The 18,744-nt window shown below is 48.4% G+C and overlaps 1 protein-coding gene across 1 annotated transcript in view; it reads right to left on the minus strand.

Annotated features, from left to right (window-relative positions):
• Positions 1 to 18,744, minus strand: part of Zan (zonadhesin) — a 104,651-nt gene that overhangs the window by 53,796 nt on the left and 32,111 nt on the right. The window contains 10 exon segments of the mRNA XM_052754990.1: positions 646 to 787; positions 2,358 to 2,575; positions 8,809 to 9,107; positions 10,264 to 10,388; positions 10,997 to 11,161; positions 11,256 to 11,506; positions 12,433 to 12,574; positions 13,541 to 13,746; positions 17,236 to 17,412; positions 18,552 to 18,646. Coding sequence (XP_052610950.1) covers positions 646 to 787; positions 2,358 to 2,575; positions 8,809 to 9,107; positions 10,264 to 10,388; positions 10,997 to 11,161; positions 11,256 to 11,506; positions 12,433 to 12,574; positions 13,541 to 13,746; positions 17,236 to 17,412; positions 18,552 to 18,646 — 1,820 coding nt within the window.

Below are 18,744 nucleotides of genomic sequence, written 5' to 3' on the forward strand. Positions count from 1 at the left end.
ACTTACTGCTGCGGATTGTTTGCCAAGCCGTGAGAGAAGAAGGTATGAAGAATGGAAGGAAGTGACTGCCAGAATTCTTAGCCCCTCCCCCAGCGACACGACCGCACATGCGCTCTCCAGTAGCCAAACAAGATGCGCAGTCATCCTAGGGCCTTACATCCTACGTAATCTGTGTGCTGTGTGATCACACAATCTGCATGCGTTGTGGTCACGTAACCTATGCGCATGCATGGCATAGATAGCAAGCCCAGAATCACATGTGTGTGTGGGAGACCTATAAAGCGGGTTCCACCTATTCCTTCCCTCTCTTCCTGCACGGTCCTCCCATAGGCCTGTGCACACCGCTTCTATTCCTTTCCCTTGATAAACTCTTATAGTGGGTTTTGTTGTGCTTCGTGGCTTCTCTCGCATGGTAAACAGTGCCACTTAATAAATAACATTGCGCCACTTAATAAATAACAGTGACCATTTAGAGACTAACCCTGAGAAAGGATCTAGTCCAACATAGGTCCCCAGAATCTTTTCTGACTATGGTAGCTCTTAGCCCTGAGCTTTAATGCCCAGAGGACCAAGATCCTTCTTGCCCCGCCTCTGACTTTTCCTTCCTTGAGCACACCCTCCCCACCTCCCCCATGGCCCCCTTACAGATTTTGACACAGTGACTGCTGCCGTCATTGCTGTCCTTGCAGTGAGTCCCTGAGGGACACTGGAAACTCCGGCACCTGATGGCCCCTCTCATACAGGTACAGCTCTGGGTACAGCCTGTGGACATCCAAGTCTTGCCTGCCTGCAGAAGCCAGGAGAGGAGAAAGGACATAGAGACTGAGAGGATGCTCTAGAGAGCCAGGCTTAGCCTCATGCCTGAAGGGTTTATATATGCTCTCCTTATATTCAAGCTCCATATCTAGTCAATCAACCAAGCGCCAGTAGAAAATATCTGATTTAAAAAAGGCATTTGGGGCTGCAGGTTTCTGTCCAGAGACAGAAAGCCTGAGTAGACTTCCCCAGTGAAAGTCTAGAGGTGTGGCTGAGCAGTACATTGCTTGCCTAGAATCACATCAAGCAGGGGTGTGCTGCATGGCTCAGGCTTGCCTAGAATCCAGTAGTAAGATGCTGGGGGCAAGGCTCTTGCTTAGAACATTTGCCTACTGTATACCAGGCCCTGAGGATACAATACAGGTCTATACATTTCAGGGCCAGCCATACAGACAGGAACATTCCAAGCAGTGAGAAGCAGAGGGAAGGAGGAAGGGGCCCCAAACCCACTCTCCACACCCACTCACTGGGATGAAGGCACCCTGGGTGTCTTTGCAGCCACAGTGAATTCTGGGTACACACTTGTCCTTATCAAGCACAAAGCCAGGGAGGCAGAGGCAGCCTTCTTTGCAGGTGGAAGGGAGGCTGGGGCTGGTGCCCTTGCAGTGGTCATCCAGGTTGGAGCAGGAAGGCTGACAGGAGGGAAGGCAGTTGGTGTAGAGGCTGTGGGCCGGGCACTGCAGAGCTATGGGAGGAGGAGAGATGGGTTATTGGAGAGGTCCAGAGGGGCCCAAGGAAGCAGAAACTACAGAAACCAGACTGGGCAGAGACGACAGAGCTGAGAGCATTTTCATTCTTTTGTTATTCACTTAGCAACCACTTACTAAGCGTGGTCTATGTGCCAAGCCCCCAGGAAAGAAGAAGATGGGTCTCCCAAGTTCATGTGGGAGACTCACCATTGAGAGATTTAAACTGAAAAGGAACACATCCCCAGAACCCCTCTCCACTTCCTGTCCTCCGCCTCTTAGGCCAGGAGACCAAGCACCTTCTTCCCTTGCTGTTGGTCCCTGTAGTCACACGCACACCCCACCTTCCCCGCAGCCCCCTTACTGATTTTGACACAGTTGCTGCTGCCGTCCTCGTTCTCCTGGCACTGAGCCCCCAAGGGACACTGGAAATTCTGGCACTCGATGGCCCCTCCAATGCAGACACAGTTCTGGGTACAGCTGCTGGAGATCCAGTTCTTGCCTTCCTGCAGAAGCCAGGGGAAGAGAGGTACAGTGAGGGGGAGAACTGCTTCTGGGGAGACAGCCCCCCTCCTGTTGAGGGACTTGACCTTTCAGTCTGCAGGTTTCCCTCCACTGAGTCAATAAACCACGGATGTAAAAATAGAAAAAAAAAATTGCATCTGAGGCTGGAGGTGGGGCTGAGTGAAGAGCTCCTGTGTGCAGTCCCCATCAAGTGCTGGGGACATAGGTCAGAGGTAGAGCACTGGCGTAGTCTGCACCAGACGGGACCAACTGTCCTGCTCTAGGGCCCTTCACAGAGAGAAGTGACGGCAAGGAGAAAGGGACCCCAATCCTACCCTCTATGCCACTCACCGGGACGAAGACACCCTGGGCGTCTTTGCAGCCACAATGAGTTTTGAGCACACACTTGTCATTGTTCAGCACGTAGCCCGGTTGACAAATGCAGCCCTCCCTGCAGGTGGCAGGGACTTTATGGCCAGAGCCCTCACAGCGGCTGTCCGGGTCCAAGCAGGAAGGTGGACAGGAGGGAAGGCAGTTTGTATAGTGACTGTGAGCTGGGCATTCCAGAGCTGTGGCACAGAGGGAGGTTAGCATCAGTTAAGAGGGCCGGAAGGGGCCCGAGGAAGCAAAGGCTGCAGAAACCAGGGTGGGTTAAATCAACATAACTCACCCCCCCCCCCCATTATTCATTCAACATTGACTGAGTAGAGCCTGTGTGCTGAACTCTGAAGAAATAAATCAATAAATCAATAAATAAGGTTCTTTTAAACTAATGTGGGAACTTACCCAGGTCAGTCAGCAATAGCAAAGTGACCTTTATGTCCTCCTCAGTCCTCCTGCACTTACTAGCTGAGGACATAGAGTTGAGTACCAGGTATAACGGGGCCTCGGGGCAAGGAGGGGAAACTGTCAAGGAATTTTAAATGGTCCTTAAGGGAAACAGCTCTGTGTTGTGCCTCATAGCTGGGCACTCAGAGGACAGAGGCAGGAGGATCCAGAATCAGGGCTATCCTTGACTACATAAGAGAGTTTAAAAACACAGAGAGACAGGGCTGAAGAGATTTCCCAGACAATAAAGATGTGTGCCATCAAGCCTGAGGATCTGAATTGGATTTCTGGGATCCACACAGTGAAATAGAGAATTAACTCCCAAAAGTTGTCCTCTGACCTCCGTGTGTGTTGTTACATGCATGCACACATGCCCATGTGCGTGCATACACACACCACACACACACACACACACACACACACACACACACACACACACACACTGAATAAATAATGTAATAAACAAAGCAAGTCAGAGAGTGACCAAATGTAGGGAGAGTCAGCAATGTGCTGCTCACATTAGTCATCCCTTGGTTAATTACCTTGCTCTTTCCCCAGCCCCTCACTGAGAGACTCTAGGCAATCAGTCCCCCCCTGAGCTATACTCCTGGCCTGGCTGACTTAGCATGTATATTATATCGCATATCATGAACCATGTAGAGAGGGTTGAAAGTATATTGGATGGTGTACACAGGTTCTATGCAGACTCTGTGCTATTTTATGAAAGGGACTTAAGCATCCTCAGATGGTGCTACCCTTGGGGTTCTTGAATCCAATCAGACAGACCCTGTTGATATGGACAATTAATAATACTAAAAAGTTTTAATCATCCCTTGCTTTGCATTTTAAGATATCTGTGGCCGGGTGGTGGTGGCGCATGCCTTTAATCCCAGCACTCGGGAGGCAGAGCCAAGTGGATCTCTGTGAGTTCAAGGCTAGCCTGGTCTACAGAGCAAGATCCAGGACAGCCAGGGCTACACAGAGAAACCCTGTCTTGAAAAACAAAACAAAACAAAACAAAGATATCTGTGTACGTGTGTGGGTGTCCATTTGCATGCATGCATGTGTGTTTGTGTGTGTCTGTGTAATGTGTATAAGGGTGCTCACAGAGGCCAGAAGAAGGTATTGGATCCCCTGGAGATGGAGTTACAGGGATTTATGAGCCACCTGATTTGAGTCCTCTACAAGAGCACTGAACTGCTGAGTCATCTTTTCAGTCCCGTGGTTTAAAAGTTTACAGGTTCTTGACTTACACTGAGGGTTGCACAACCTAACAGTATTCTCCTCCAAGTCATCTCTCCAGCCTTAATGTTTGTTTGTTGGTTTGTTCAGTGCCACAGCTGAGGCAGGCTTGGCGGTGCAGGAGGAACAGACGTTTAAGGCCATGCTTGGCTGCCTAGGGAGTGTGCAGCCCGTCTGGGTGGACGACTGTAAGGAATCAGTACTCTCCAGACACAACAGGGTATTTGCACACATGAAGCCACAGTGGCTGTTCAACATGCACAAGGCCTGCACAAGTTCAAGCCCCACAAAATCTCCGCATGGAGAAAGGAAATGGGTGTGAACTCCCACCCCTAGCTGAAGAGCTACTGGCAACTGTTAATCTGCTGGAGACAGAGTCTTTTCTTTATGGATATGGAAGCCCCTGGAAGGTGGACTACACTCCAGTGGATGCCTATACACCCAAAAGTAAATAAAGAGCACAAAATGACTCAATTGTGTTTAAAAAAAAAGTCATAAAGTTGAGTGGGTAGGTGGACCTGGGTGAGTTGGGGAAGGGGGCTAATATGATAAAAATACAGTGTATAAAATTCTCAAAGAATTAATAATAATAAAAACCGACACGAAGGATGGGTGGAAGAGCCATAGGAGTCATATTATTTTCATTTACCTAAAATTACATATAGTAATATAGGTGTCTGTGTATAAATATATAGTTTAAATGAAATGTGTCCCTTGGGCTGACAATGCTCCCCACAAGAACAATAGACTAACCAAAACCCCAGTATCAGGTGTGAGAAATCCCTTTGAAGTTGTTGGTCAGAGATATCCAAAGACTCCCCAAATACTAGGCTACTGTCCTTGGTTGCCCTCCAAAGGTAAAGGTAAATTCTTTGGTTGAAGACACACGCACTCTGAATACAGTCCTCAAGGATCCCGAGGAGCTGAGCTAGATCCTGTCCCACAGCCTCCTCCCCAGGACGAGTTTTCATTGACCCAACAGGTACTGTTAGAGTTTCAAAGGAAGGAAAACCCAGTCGTCCTGCCCAGCTGTGACATGTGTCACAACAATGACCAGCACGAGAGACACCCCTATGGGGCAACAGTGGCACTTTGATCTCGGTAATGACCAACAGCTGTCCCCAGACATGAGCCCCCTAACTGATTATCCAATACCAATTGGTCAGCCATGAAATAGCGCGTGCGTGCGTGCGTGCGTGCGTGCGTGTGTGTGTGTGTGTGTGTGTGTGTGTGTGTGTGTGTAGCACTAAGTGGACTAAGTAAGTTGCATTTATATATTTATGCATTTATATTTTTATTGTAACAATGACAAAGAAAAAGAAGCCACAAAATTTGAGGGAACAAGGGCACGGGACATGGAAGGGATGTAAGGGAGAAAAGGGATGTGGGAAAATGATGGAATTATAGATTCATGTTTTGAAGAGACAAAAGAATGCCAGGCATAGTGGTGCACATCTTTAACCCTAGTGCCGGGGAGGCAGAAGCAGGTAGATCTCTGTGAGTTCGAGGCCCACCTGGCCTACATAGTGAGTTCTAGGACAGCCAGAGCTACACAGTGAGACCCTGTCTCAAAAAAGCCAAATGTTCAAAATTCTTCATAGTTCAAGTTCTGAAATCTCAAAAAGTAAAACTTATAGTAGAAAAAAAGCAAAAAATTGTTGTGGAATACTCTTTTTGTACACTGTGAAGAGGTGTCTTCGCCAAGGCACCTTCTGATTGGTTTAATAAAGGGCTGAGTGACCAATGGCTTGGCAGACAGAGAGAAAAGAGGAGGAGATGAACCTAGGTGTGGGAGAGACACCGGAGGACACAGAGAGGAAACAAGAGGTGCAAGATGGAAGAGAGGTAAAAAGCCACGAAGCGGGCTGGAGAGCTGGCTCAGCAGTTAAGAGCACTGGCTGCTCTTCCAGAGGTCCTGAGTTCAATTCCCAGCAACCACATGATGGCCCATAACCATCTGTAATGAGATCTGACGCTCTCGTCTGGCGTGTAGGCATATATCAGGCAGAACACTGTATACATAATAAATAAATATTAAAAAAAAAAGCCACGAAGCAAAAATGGAGATTAATGGGTTAATTTAAGTTATAAGAGCTACTGAGACAAGCCTAAGCTATAAGCTGAGCTATTGTAATTAATAATTAGTCTCCAGTCATTTTTGTGGGCTGGGGGCCCAAAGAAAAATCCATCTACAAAAAACAGAACAGAACTGGAGAGAGTGTCCAGACATCTAGGGATGTGGTTCAGTTGGTAGACCATGAAGCCCTGGGTTCTATCCAAAGCTCATCATAGAACCAGGCATGGTGGTGCAAGCCTGTAATTCCGGTACTCTGGTGGTGGAGGCAGGAGGATCAGGAGTTCCAAGTCATCTTTGGGACTTAGCAAGTTCAGGACAAAACTGTGCTATAGGAGACCCTGTCTCCTCCTCCTCAATATATAAAAAGAAGGCACCCACTCTGACCTGGAGGGCCAAAGAACTTTCCAGGGTTGATATGAAGATGTACAGTGTGTGGGGAAATGAAGTTCTTTTTGGTGTGAGCTACATGCAGATGACAGAGGTAACAGAGCCAAGACAGTCTTCAGGGTCTTAAAGTCATAGCACAGAATTTAACCTTAACTGCCAAGGTAGCAACCAGGCAGGACAGTGATGACTTTCCCTTCAGAAGAACAGCATTGGCAGGAGAGATGAAAACCAGAGAGCAGTTAGAGATGCACCTCAGTGATCTATTGCTTATCTATCATGAGAAAAGCCCTAGGTTTCACCCCCAATAGTACAACTTAATTTATAAAATTCTTGTATTAGCTGGACTGGCTAGGAGATTTGTCAGTCTACAAGCGCTTTCCCACAAGCATGAAAACCCAAATCCAATCCCCAGAGCCCATGTGAAAAGCCGGGTGTGGTGGACAGTGCTTGTAAGTCCAGTGCCAAGGAGACAGAGACAGAGGACCACTGAGGCTCACCAACCAGCCTAGCCTTGGTAGCAGAGATTCTGCTGAGAGACCCTGTCTCAGAAAACAAAGTGGAGCTTAGGAGACGGCACAGTTGGTAAAGTGTCTGCCGTGCAAGCATAAGGACCCGTTTCTTCTCTAGCACTCACATAAAAACCCAGGCATGGCGGCACGCACCTGTAATTTCAGGGCTGGAGGCACAGACAGGCAGATCTGCTGGCCAGCCATTCTAGCCTGTAACTGAGCTCCAGGTTAGGTGAGAGACCTTATTTCAAAACATAAGGTAGGGAGGCTAGAGAGATGGTGGGTGGGTAAGAGCACTTGCTGCTCTTCCAGATTTTTCTCAGCAGCCCCATCAGGTGGCTCATAACCCACCTAAGGTATTGGCACACACACACAGCACACACACACACACACACACACACACACACACACACACACACACACACTTTTTTTTTTCTAAAAATAAGGCAGAGCCAGATGTGGTAGTGAATTCCTTTAGTCTGAGCACTCTGAAGGCAGAGGCAGGCATATCTTTGTGAGTTCAAGGACAGCCTGGTCTACATAGGAAGTTCTCGGAACCAGGGCTACATAGAAGATTCTGTCTTTAAAAAAAATTAATTAAAAAGGTAGAGAACAGCCGAGAAAGATGCGTGATGTCAGAGTCTGGCCTTCACAGACATGTTTACACATCCACTACACACATACCACCCCCAACACACACACACAGAAAAGTCTGGCCTTCCTAGACATGTTTACACATCCACAACACACATACCACCCCCAACACACACACACAGAAAAGTCTGGCCTTCCTAGACATGTTTACACATCCACTACACACATACCACCCCCAACACACACACACAGAAAAGTCTGGCCTTCACAGACATGTTTACACATCCACTACACACATACCATCCCAAACACACACACACAGAAAAGTCTGGCCTTCACAGACAAGTTTACACATCCACTACACACATACCACCCCCAACACACACACACAGAAAAGTCTGGCCTTCACAGACATGTTTACACATCCACTACACACATACCATCCCCAACACACACACAGAGAAAAGTCTGGCCTTCCTAGACATGTTTACACATCCACTACACACATACCACCCCCAACACACACACACAGAAAAGTCTGGCCTTCACAGACATGTTTCACATCCACTACACACATACCACCCCCAACACACACACACAGAAAAGTCTGACCTTCACAGACATGTTTACACATCCACTACACATATACCACCCCCCAACACACACACACAGAAAAGTCTGGCCTTCACAGACATGTTTACACATCCACTACACATATACCACCCCCCAACACACACACACAGAAAAGTCTGGCCTTCACAGACATGTTTCACATCCACTACACATATACCACCCCCCAACACACACACACAGAAAAGTCTGGCCTTCACAGACATGTTTACACATCCACTACACATATACCACCCCCAACACACACACACACACAGAATAAGGTAGATGGCTATAATGAAGAACACCTAAGGGTGGCTTCTAGTCTCCATGTACACATGCATATGCCGCTACACACACACACACACACACACACACACACACACACACACACACACACACACTTTTTAGGTTATAGTGGAACACACCTATTACCCCGGTGTTCAGGAGGCAAAGGCAGGAGGACCTCAAGTTTGAGGCCAGCCTAAGCTACAGAGAGGTATGTGGGGAGAAGCGGGGTTTGGGAGCAGCGTGGGGTGACTACAGGGAGACTCACCGCAGAAGCTGCTGTTCCTCCAGATGGGCGGCTTGAGCCCGTGGTTCTGACAGGCATCCTCGAAGGACTGCAGAGCCTCACAGAGGGCACGGAAGAGCTCTTTGAATTCACAGAAGTTTTTCATACATCCCAGCAGGAAGGGCTTGAGGGGTACCCGGGCAGCACACTGGGCCCAGGCAGAACTCTGGAGCGCGGCCTGGCAGTATGCCAGGGCTTTCTCGAAGTCAATGACCTTGCACTTTCCATTCATGATCTCCTGCTGCTCCACTTGGAGGCTCTGCTCTTCCATGTTCTGGCAACTAGAACGGGAAGAGCAAGGGCTCAGAAGAGCTGGGCGTGGCGGTACATACCTGTGATCCCCGGGCTTGGAACGGGAAGGCAGGAGGATCAGAAGTTCAAAGGTGAGGCTGGTGGAGCAGTTCAGCAGGTGAAGCACTTGCCACCAAGCCTCAGAACCCAAGTTTGATCCCTGGAACCTACATAATGGGAAGGGAAAGAATGGACTCATGCACATTGTCCTGTGACCTCTGCACATGCAGCATGGTGCGTGTGCACACACACAAACACAATTCATAAAATTAAAAGACAATGTTTTAAGTTGCTCAAGGAGGCTGGAGAGACGATTCAGTGCTTAAGAATTTGTTGCTCTTGCAGAAGAGCCAGGTTCAGTTCCTAGCACCCACAGGATAGTTTACAAGCATACGTAACTCCAGTTTCAGGGGATCCAATGCCCTCTTCTGATCACAATGTGCACCAGGAACGCATATGGTGCATATAAACACATACATGCAAAATACTCATACACATGAAATACAATAGATAAATCTGGGGGAAAAAAGTTGCTGGGCTGTGGTGGTGCCCCCCTCTGATCCCAGCACTTGGGAGGCAGAGGCAGGCAGATCTTTATGAGTCCCAAGACATCCTGGTCTACAGACTGAGTTCCAGAACAGCCAGGGCTACAAAAACAAACCCTGACTCAAAGCAAACAAACAACAAAAGTTAGTTGTTCAAGGTCATCTTTAACTACAGGTGAGTTTGGGACTGTTGAGGAATACGTAAGATTCTGCCTTAAAGATACACACACACACACACACACCATATATACACAATAACAATAAATAAAATGGAGGTTGGGAATATAGTTCCAGGGTAGGCCCTTGCCTAGCATGTCTGAGGCCCTCTGTACTGCAAAAACAAAAGAAAAAAGCTAGGTGCGGTGTGCATGCTGCAATTCCAGCACTCAGGAGGCAATGCAAGAGGACACTGGTGAGTTCAAGGCTAAGCTGGTCAATCCATTAAGTCCCAGGCCAGCCAGGGCTACAGAATGAGACCCTGTCCTGAAAGGGTGGAAGGGAAAAGGGAGGGGAGGGGAATAGAAGGAAGGAGAGAAGGAAAGAGGAAAAGGAGAGGCAGGCAGGCAAGCAGAACAGGTGGCCAGACTTAGAGGACCATTACTTGGGGTCGATGTCCTTATCTTTCCAGCTCTCCATGAACTCCTCCTCATCATAAGCTAGTTCATCACTGGATGTCATGAGTTCATCCTCTTCTTCGCTATTGAAATTCCCGCACACCCCACAGACCTGGGAGGGCAGAGGGGAGTGGGTTTTCAGTGCTAAGGGGGCAGAGAGGGGTACATACTTTATTTCTTCTTTTTCGGTGCTGGTGATGAAAGCCAGGGCTTTAGGCAGGTGCTCTACCACTGAGCTACAGCCCTCACTGCCTTTTCATTGTTTTAATTTTTATTCTTTGGAAACAGAGTCTTCTGTAGCCTAGGTTGGCCTCAAACTTGATGAGCAGCTGAGGATGACCTTAAATTATTGCTCTTTCCGCCTCCAACTCCTTTGTACCACTACACACAGGTTATGCACTGCAGGGATGGAACCCAGGGCTTCCTGGATAGGCTCTCTTCCAAAAGAAGTAAAACCTGTGCCTTCTAATTTTCGAGACACAGTCTCTCTGGGTAGCATGGAACTTGCTACCCTCCTTCCTTAGCCTCTCAAGTGCCAACATGCCAGGTGCTAAGGGCATTTTTCATTGATGCGTACTTGCCATCACTACATAAAAAGGAACATTTGGCCTTCTTCCTCTATGCTGGGGAATGACCTCTTTGGTGTGTTAGAATGGGATGCCATTCTATCCTCCAAAAGATCACCTCTCCACCAACACAGCCAAGTGTTTTCTTTCTCACCTTTCCATTAGAGGATGCAGGAATTTTGATATCTAAGAAACTGTTGCTCTCAAATTTGACTTGAACTTCGTCCTTAATTGTGACAATGGTATAGACGTCTTCGGTCGTGATGCTGACTCCCGGGATCTGGGTCGTGGCAGGAAGGGTGACTGGCGTGTTATTGATCTGAAGAGGAAGACAGAACCATGAATAGATGAAGAAACCAGAGGCCTCTCCTTCCGGGTTCCCTCCTCCTTCCCAGCCACTGTCCCCAGCTCACCAGGACTAAGTGGTCTCTCTGCAGAATGACTCGGAAGCTGAAGATGTCAATGTATAGCTGATAGACACTGAAAGTCTTGATTTTACTGTGGGTGTCCCTGCTGGTCTTGGCACTGATCGTGAAGAAAGGCAGGTTCATGTTGGGGTGGCATACTTTGACCATGACATAAGTACATGTGTCTTGGATAGGATGGCTATGGCCATCGAAGCTCACAATCTGAGAATCCTCCGAGATGTGACACTCTGCCATCTCTGTGAAGAAAGAGGTGGTTCAAAGATCATTCCAAGATCCCTAGAACACAGTCCACCCTTCTCTGCCTGGTCCAGACCAGAGAGACCCAAGAGAGAGGAGGACCACATTTAAGAAAAGAATCAAATCTGAGGATCTGCTGGCATAAGGCTTGAGCGTAGATAGGAAGGGTGTGGCTCACACAGTTAGGGGCTCATAATATGTCATGTGTGGTAGTTTGAATGTAAGTGGCCCCCCATAAGCTCACAGAATGTGGCACCATTAGGAGGTATGGCTTTGTTGGAGGAAGTGTATCACTGTGGGGGTGGACTTTGAGGTCTCCTTTGCTCAAGCTACGTTCAGTGTGACAGACATTTCCTGTTGCATGCAGATCAAGATGTAGAACTCTTAGCTCCTTCTCCAGAGCCATGTCTGCCTGCATGTCGCCCACCATGAAGCTAATGGACTAAATCTCTGAACTGTAAGCCAGCCCAATTAAATGCTTTCCTTTATAAGAGCTGTCTTAGTCATGGTGTCTCTTCACAGCAATGGAAACCCTAAGACACCATGGGAGGGCAGGTGTGGGGCCAGTGAGATGAGTGGAAGGCAAGCCTGAAAACCTGGGTTTGAGTCCCAGAACCCCCATGGTGGGAGAACTGATTGACATAAGTTGTCCTCCATAGGCACAAGGTGCATGCCCACTTCCCCACACAAAATAAATAACTAAATGTATTTTTTTTAATTAAAGAAAAAGCTAGGTATGGTGGTACATGCCTGTCATCCCAATACTTGGTAAGTAGACACAAGAAGATCAGCGTAGGGTTGGGGTGAGGGGATGGCAGTTTGAGTTCTGCCACAAGTCCTTCAGGTACAGCCAGGCTATCAGACTCCAGTACATCAGGGGATGAGGAAAGCTGCTCCCAGTGACTGGCAGCATAGCCCAGCTTACCTGCAGCACAGCGCAGCAGCCCATCCTGGCGCAGGCACACTTGGTTGGCCTCACAGGCCATGCTGCTGCAGGTGACATTGCTGTGGACCGAGCATGTGCAGAGGGTGGTGCAGGTCTTCTCTGTGTACCAGCTCTCCCCCAACTGTGGGGCATGGCCATCATCAGCAGAGCCAATAGGAAACTTGGAAACTGGAGATGGGTGGAGTCCTCCCCAACCCAGAAGGGTAACTGTATTTGGTCCCTTCCCTTCCCCCATCTTTCTCCCTTCCTCCCCTCCCTCCTTCCCTTCTCCCTTCTTTTTCCTCCCCTCCCTTCCTCCCTTCCTTCTCTCCCTTCTCCTCCTTCCTCCCACACTTCTGTTTTCTTTCTATCTGTCCATCTATCTTTCCTTTGAGACAGGATCTATGAAGCCCAGGCTGCCCTTGAGCTCAGACCCTTCTGCCTCAACCTTCCAAGTGCTGAGATCACAGGTGTGTACCCCACATCTGGGTCTCTTCCAAGTGCTGAGATCACAGGTGTGTACTCCACATCTGGGTCTCTTCCAAGTGCTGAGATCACAGGTGTGTACCCCACATCTGGGTCTCTTCCAAGTGCTGAGATCACAGGTGTGTACCCCACATCTGGGTCTCTTCCAAGTGCTGAGATCACAGGTGTGTACTCCACATCTGGGTCTCTTCCAAGTCCTGAGATCACAGGTGTGCACTCCACATCTGGGTCTCTTCCAAGTGCTGAGATCACAGGTGTGTACCCCACATCTGGGTCTCTTCCAAGTGCTGAGATCACAGGTGTGCACTCCACATCTGGGTCTCTTCCAAGTGCTGAGATCACAGGTGTGTACCCCACATCTGGGTCTCTTCCAAGTGCTGAGATCACAGGTGTACTCCCCATATCTGGGTCTCTTCCAAGTCCTGGGATCACAGGTGTGTACCCCACACCTGGGTCTCGATCTCTATTTTTCTCAGCTTCTCAGTATCTAGCCTTCGTCCTCACCCCCAGCTCCGTCCTGCCCCACCTTTTCTTGCACTCTGAGGCCTCCAGCTTTCTCTCACCCCCCCCATGCCCACATGAAGCCAGAAAGGGAGAGCATCCCCTGCCCGTGGCCTCTCACCAGGTGGTAGGAGCCGTCCTGGTCGCTGCAGCCACACTGTCTGAGGGGCACACAGGTGGTTCCACTCAGGATGTGGCCTTTCTGGCATTCACAGCCCTCGACACAGGGCAGGTCTGGACAGTCTCTTGGGGTGCTTAGGGTGAGGCAGGTGGCTGGGCAGGGGTTGGCACATGGGTTGTAGCTGCTCATGGGTGGGCACCTCAGAGCTAAGAAGAACACCAATGTTAAGAAAGGCAGAATGGCACTGCTCGCTCCTGACCTTGGAGGGACAGTTCCTGGGAAGGTTCACTGATGAGTGAGGAACCCTGGTCTATCTGTGTGAGAGGTGTTAGAGCCTTTTCTTCTTCTAAGGCAGAGTCTCATGTAGGGAACCCTAGTCTATTTGTGTGAGAGGTGTTATAGCCTTTTCTTCTTCTGAGGCAGGGTCTCATGTAGCTCAGGCTAGCCTTAAACTCGCTATGTAGTCAAGAATGACCTTGAAATCCTGATCCTCCTGCCTCCGTCTCCCTAGCTCTAGGATTACAAGCATGTATCACCATGCCCTATTTTATTGATCAATTAACTGGCCAACCAGTATAGGACTTTGAGGCCCAAGCCAGCCTCAAACTGATAATCTTCCATATTCAGCCTCTTGATTGCTGGGGTTATACGCACGAACTACCACACATGGCTCTCGTGGCTCTATAATGAACTATTATCTAGGCTTCCAAAGGAAGTATGACCTGGGCATGGCAGGACAAACCTATAATCCCAAGCTCAGGACACTGATGTGGGAAGATTGCCATGAGTTCAAAGCCAGCATGAGCTATATGAAATCCTGTCTAAAATCCCATCTTCTTCCTCAGAAATGAAGAATGCCCTGGTCTGTGCTATAATGTGGATGAACCTGGAAAATCATATTAAGTGAAAGAAGTTAGTTATCACAGGACACATACTCTATGATTCTTTGTGTATGTACATGTTCACTTGTGTGTGGATATATGTGTGGGGATGGGTGTATGATTGTGCAAGGATATTAAAGCTAAAGCCTAACCTTAGGTATCATTTCTCAGGCGCTGTCCTTTTTTTTTTTTGAGAGAGAGAGACAGACAGACAAACACACACAGAGAGGAAGAGACACAGATGGGGGCAGAAAGAGAAAGAGGGGGAGAGACAGAGAGAGAGAAAGGGTCTAACTATGTAGTCCCTATAGCCCAGGCTGACCTTGAACTCCTGACCTTCCTGCCTCCACCTCCCTAGTGCTAGGATTACAGGCGTGGACCACCATGTCTGTTCTTACAGGAAGTTAAGTTTGTAGTGACAGAGGGCTGAGGCGGATGTAGGATGGAGTGTTAACAGGTCAGACTTACATCTGGGGAAGAAAAGGTTCAGGTGATGGATGGTGGTAGGGGTTGGTGGTTATAGAACAAAGTCCTTCTTACCACTGAATTTTTTAATTTGTCACTTAAAATATCCAAAATGGTTCTGGACATTTTATACAAATGGTATCACATATGATGCTTTGTGGCTCCCCTAGTGAGCAGTTTTCAACATCTATCCATGTTGAGCTGGTATTTCATTCTTTTTATAGCTACATAATTGTATGAATATGCCGTATTTTGTTTAACCACTCCACAGTTGATGCGACATTTGAATTGTTTCCAATCTTTTTTTTTTGGTTCTTGTTAGGGTCTTTCTGGATAGCACAGGCTGGCCTCCAAACGCCTTTCCTCCTGCCTCTGCCTCCCAAGTACAAGGATTACAGGTCAGCACCTTTAGCCCAGACTTGCGTCCACTTGTTGGCTGTGATGAAAGGTGCTTGGATAGACTTGTGTGGAAGAATTTTGGTTCGAATAAGTTACTGTTTTCTGCACACACGCAGGACTGGATTGCAGATCCAATGGTCAATCTAGTTTAGTTATTTTTAGGAACTGCCATACTGTTTTCCCCAAATGGCTAAAACAGGGTTTAACTCCATGGTAGTGGGTCTGCCTAGCACACACAAAGCCCTGACTTGATCTTTTTTTTTTTTTTTTTTTAAAGATTTATTTATTAATTATGTATACAGTGCTCTGTCTGCGTGTATCCCTGCAGGCCAGAAGGGGGCACCAGATCTCATGATAGATGGTTGTGAGCCACCATGTGGTTGCTGGGAATTGAACTCAGGACCTTTGGAAGAGCAGCCAGTGTTCTTAACCTCTGAGCCATCTCCCCAGCCCAGACTTGATCTTTATAGTACTACAAAGAGGGGAAAGGAACACTGTAGGTCTCAAGTCCCAGAAGGCAAGAGGTTGTTTGAGAACATGCTAGACTGCACAAGAGAGTTCAAGGCCAGTTGGAGCTACTTAACAAGGCTGTCTGGAAATGGCACAAATGGACTGGGTGGATGGCTGAACAGGTAGGGTATCTGCCCAGTACCTGAGGACTAGAACTGGGACCCCGCAGCTCCTAAGAGCTGGGCAGACATGCTTGTCTGCCTGGAATCCCACAGTTCAGGAGGCTGAGACAAGGGGTCCCAGGCACAAGTCGGCTAACTAGACTAGCCCATGAAAAAGCTCCAGGTTTATTGACAGACCCTGCCTCCGCAAGTAAAGTGGGGAAAGATCAAGGGAGACATCTGAGGTCAGCCTCTGCTCTTCACACACACACACACATACACACACACACACACACACACACACACACACACACACACACACCCCACAGGCATACATATCTGCATACGTGTGTGCCCACACATGTAAAAATGAATACCTCGGGGCCAGTAACAGATGAGAGTAAATGTGCTTGCTGACAACCTGCTGACCTGAGTCTGATCCCAGGACCCTCCTGATGAAAGGAGAGACCCAGCTTATGCACGTTGTTCTCGGACCTCCACACGCACATCATGGTCTGCATATACACGAAAGGAAGGGGGGCATACCCACATGCACACCACACACAAATACATACACAGTAAAACCAACACATCCAAACAGAAAACAAAGTAAATTTAAAACAATTTAAAGACTGCTTTCTGGCCAGGAGGATGGCGCTCGCCTTTAATTCCAGCACTCAGGAGACAGAGGCAGGCAGATCTCTGCACCTGATCTACATAGCCAGTTCCAGGCAGCCAGGGTTACATAGTGAGACCCTGTCTCAAGATTAATTGATTAATTATTTTTTTAAAAAAAGGTTTTGTTAAAACCTGGGAGAAGGGAGCCGGGCGGTGGTGGCGCACACCTTTAATCCCAGCACTTGGGAGGCAGAGCCAGGCAGATCTCTGTGAGTTCAAGGCCAGCAGAGAAACCCTGTTTCAAAAAACAAAAACAAAACAAACAAACAAACAAAAAACCTGGGAGAAGGGGGCAATAACTAGACACAGGGCCAAATTTTTGATGATATAAAAATCAGACAGAGTCAGGCATGGTGGCATACACCTGTAATCCCAGCTCTCCACACCTACACAGCAAGTTGGAGGTGAGCCTGGGTTACATGAGATCCTGAGACCCTGACTCAAAAAAAAAAAAAAAAAAAAGGAAAAGGGAAAGAGGGAGAGGGAGGGAAGAAGGCTCTGGGCTCTGTAAGGCAGAGCTGAGCTGGAGAGGCAGAATGGGTAGGGAAGAGAACTTCCTGTGGGTGTGGATGCAGGCTGAGGAACATAGCTTTGGGATGGGAGAGGACAGGGTTCTTGGGATTCACCAAGGGCTGTAGGAGCTGGAGGGGGGGTCACTCACGGCAGAAGGTGCTGTTGCGCCAGGTAGTCACCTGGCCAGCTTGGGCACACAGGGATGCGTAGGCCTGCAGAGAGCGGCACAGGGCCAGGGTGTCCCCTTTGGTCCCACACTGGCCATACACACAACTGGAGAAGCTGGCCTGCGGGGGCACCGCCTCGTGGCAATTGGAGAAAGGCCCTGGAGGACAAGACAAGGTGGAGGATAGGAGCGTGAGCCCAGTGGGCAAGCTGGGCCTTGCAGCTTCTGTACAGATAATTTAGGGGATATACGTGTATCTGTGTGTGTGCAGGTGCATGCATGTGCAAGTGTATGCATGTGCAGGTGCATGCATGTGCAGGTGTATGCACAGACCAGAGGACAACCTCAGATGTCATTCCTCAGGAATCATTCACCTTGGGTTTTAATTTTTATTTATTATCATTATTATTACTGTTTGTGTACAATATGCATGTATGGGCATATGTGCTATGGCATGTGGGGGTCAGAAAACAACTCTGTAGAGTTAGTTCTTTCCTTCCGAAATTACATGAATTCTGGGGATTAAACTCAAGTCAGAGCAAGAACCTCTACCTGCTGAGCCATCTCACTGGCCCCACCTTATATATACTAACTGTGTGTGTTTGTGTGTGTGTGTGTGGGCACATGTACCACAGGCTGTCAAAGACAGCCCACAGGAGTCCGTTCTCTCCTTCCACCATGTGGACCCTAGAGATGAAATTTGATGGCAGGCACCTGCATCCTCCAAGCCATCTTTCCAGCCCTCCATCTTGCTTTTTGAGACATGGTCTCTCATTGACCCAGCTGGAACACACCAAGTCAGTTAAGCTGGTTACAGTGAGCTCTAAGGATTCTCTCAGCACTGGGATTACACGTGTATCAACATGCCTGGGTGGATTGTTTTTTAATTTATTGTTATCATTTTGTGAGGCAGGGGTATAACCATGCCACAGTACACATGTGGAGGTCAGAGCACAACTTCTGGAGGTGGTTCCATGGATTCCAAGGACTGAAGCCAAGTCTTCCGGTTGACGGTGAATGCCTTTGCTCTCTGAACCATCTTTCCAGCCCCACAGTCAGGTTTTTCATTTGGGTGCTAGGGATCAAACTTGGGTCCTGTGCTTTCAAGACAGGCACTGCCCAACTCAGCTATCTCCTCAGCCCTTGTACAGCTAATTTATGTCCACTTGCATCGAAGCCTGGATGTTGACCTCCTGCCTTTCTATCTGCTTCTGCTCTGGCTCTTCCTCCCATCATGACCCGTGCTCTCTCTCGCCCAGGGCAGAGGACAAAGGGCCCTGGGAGGAGGTGCCGCTCACCAAGAGGGTTCATCAAGATGGAGCAGTTTTTACTCCAGCTCTCGTCCATGTTATTCTCTTCACAATTGGAAGACTTGCCCCCCGCCACAAAGCAGCTGGATACGGAGGAGAAGAAAGGTTAGAAAGGTTAGGCTTGAGGAAGGATCCTCCAAGCCGAAGCTAAGCCACAGAGGGGGAAATGGAAAGGAAATAT

Source organism: Peromyscus californicus, unplaced genomic scaffold (genome assembly GCF_007827085.1).
Source record: "Peromyscus californicus insignis strain IS unplaced genomic scaffold, ASM782708v3 Scaffold_2__1_contigs__length_46816999, whole genome shotgun sequence".
NCBI lineage: Eukaryota > Metazoa > Chordata > Mammalia > Rodentia > Cricetidae > Peromyscus > Peromyscus californicus.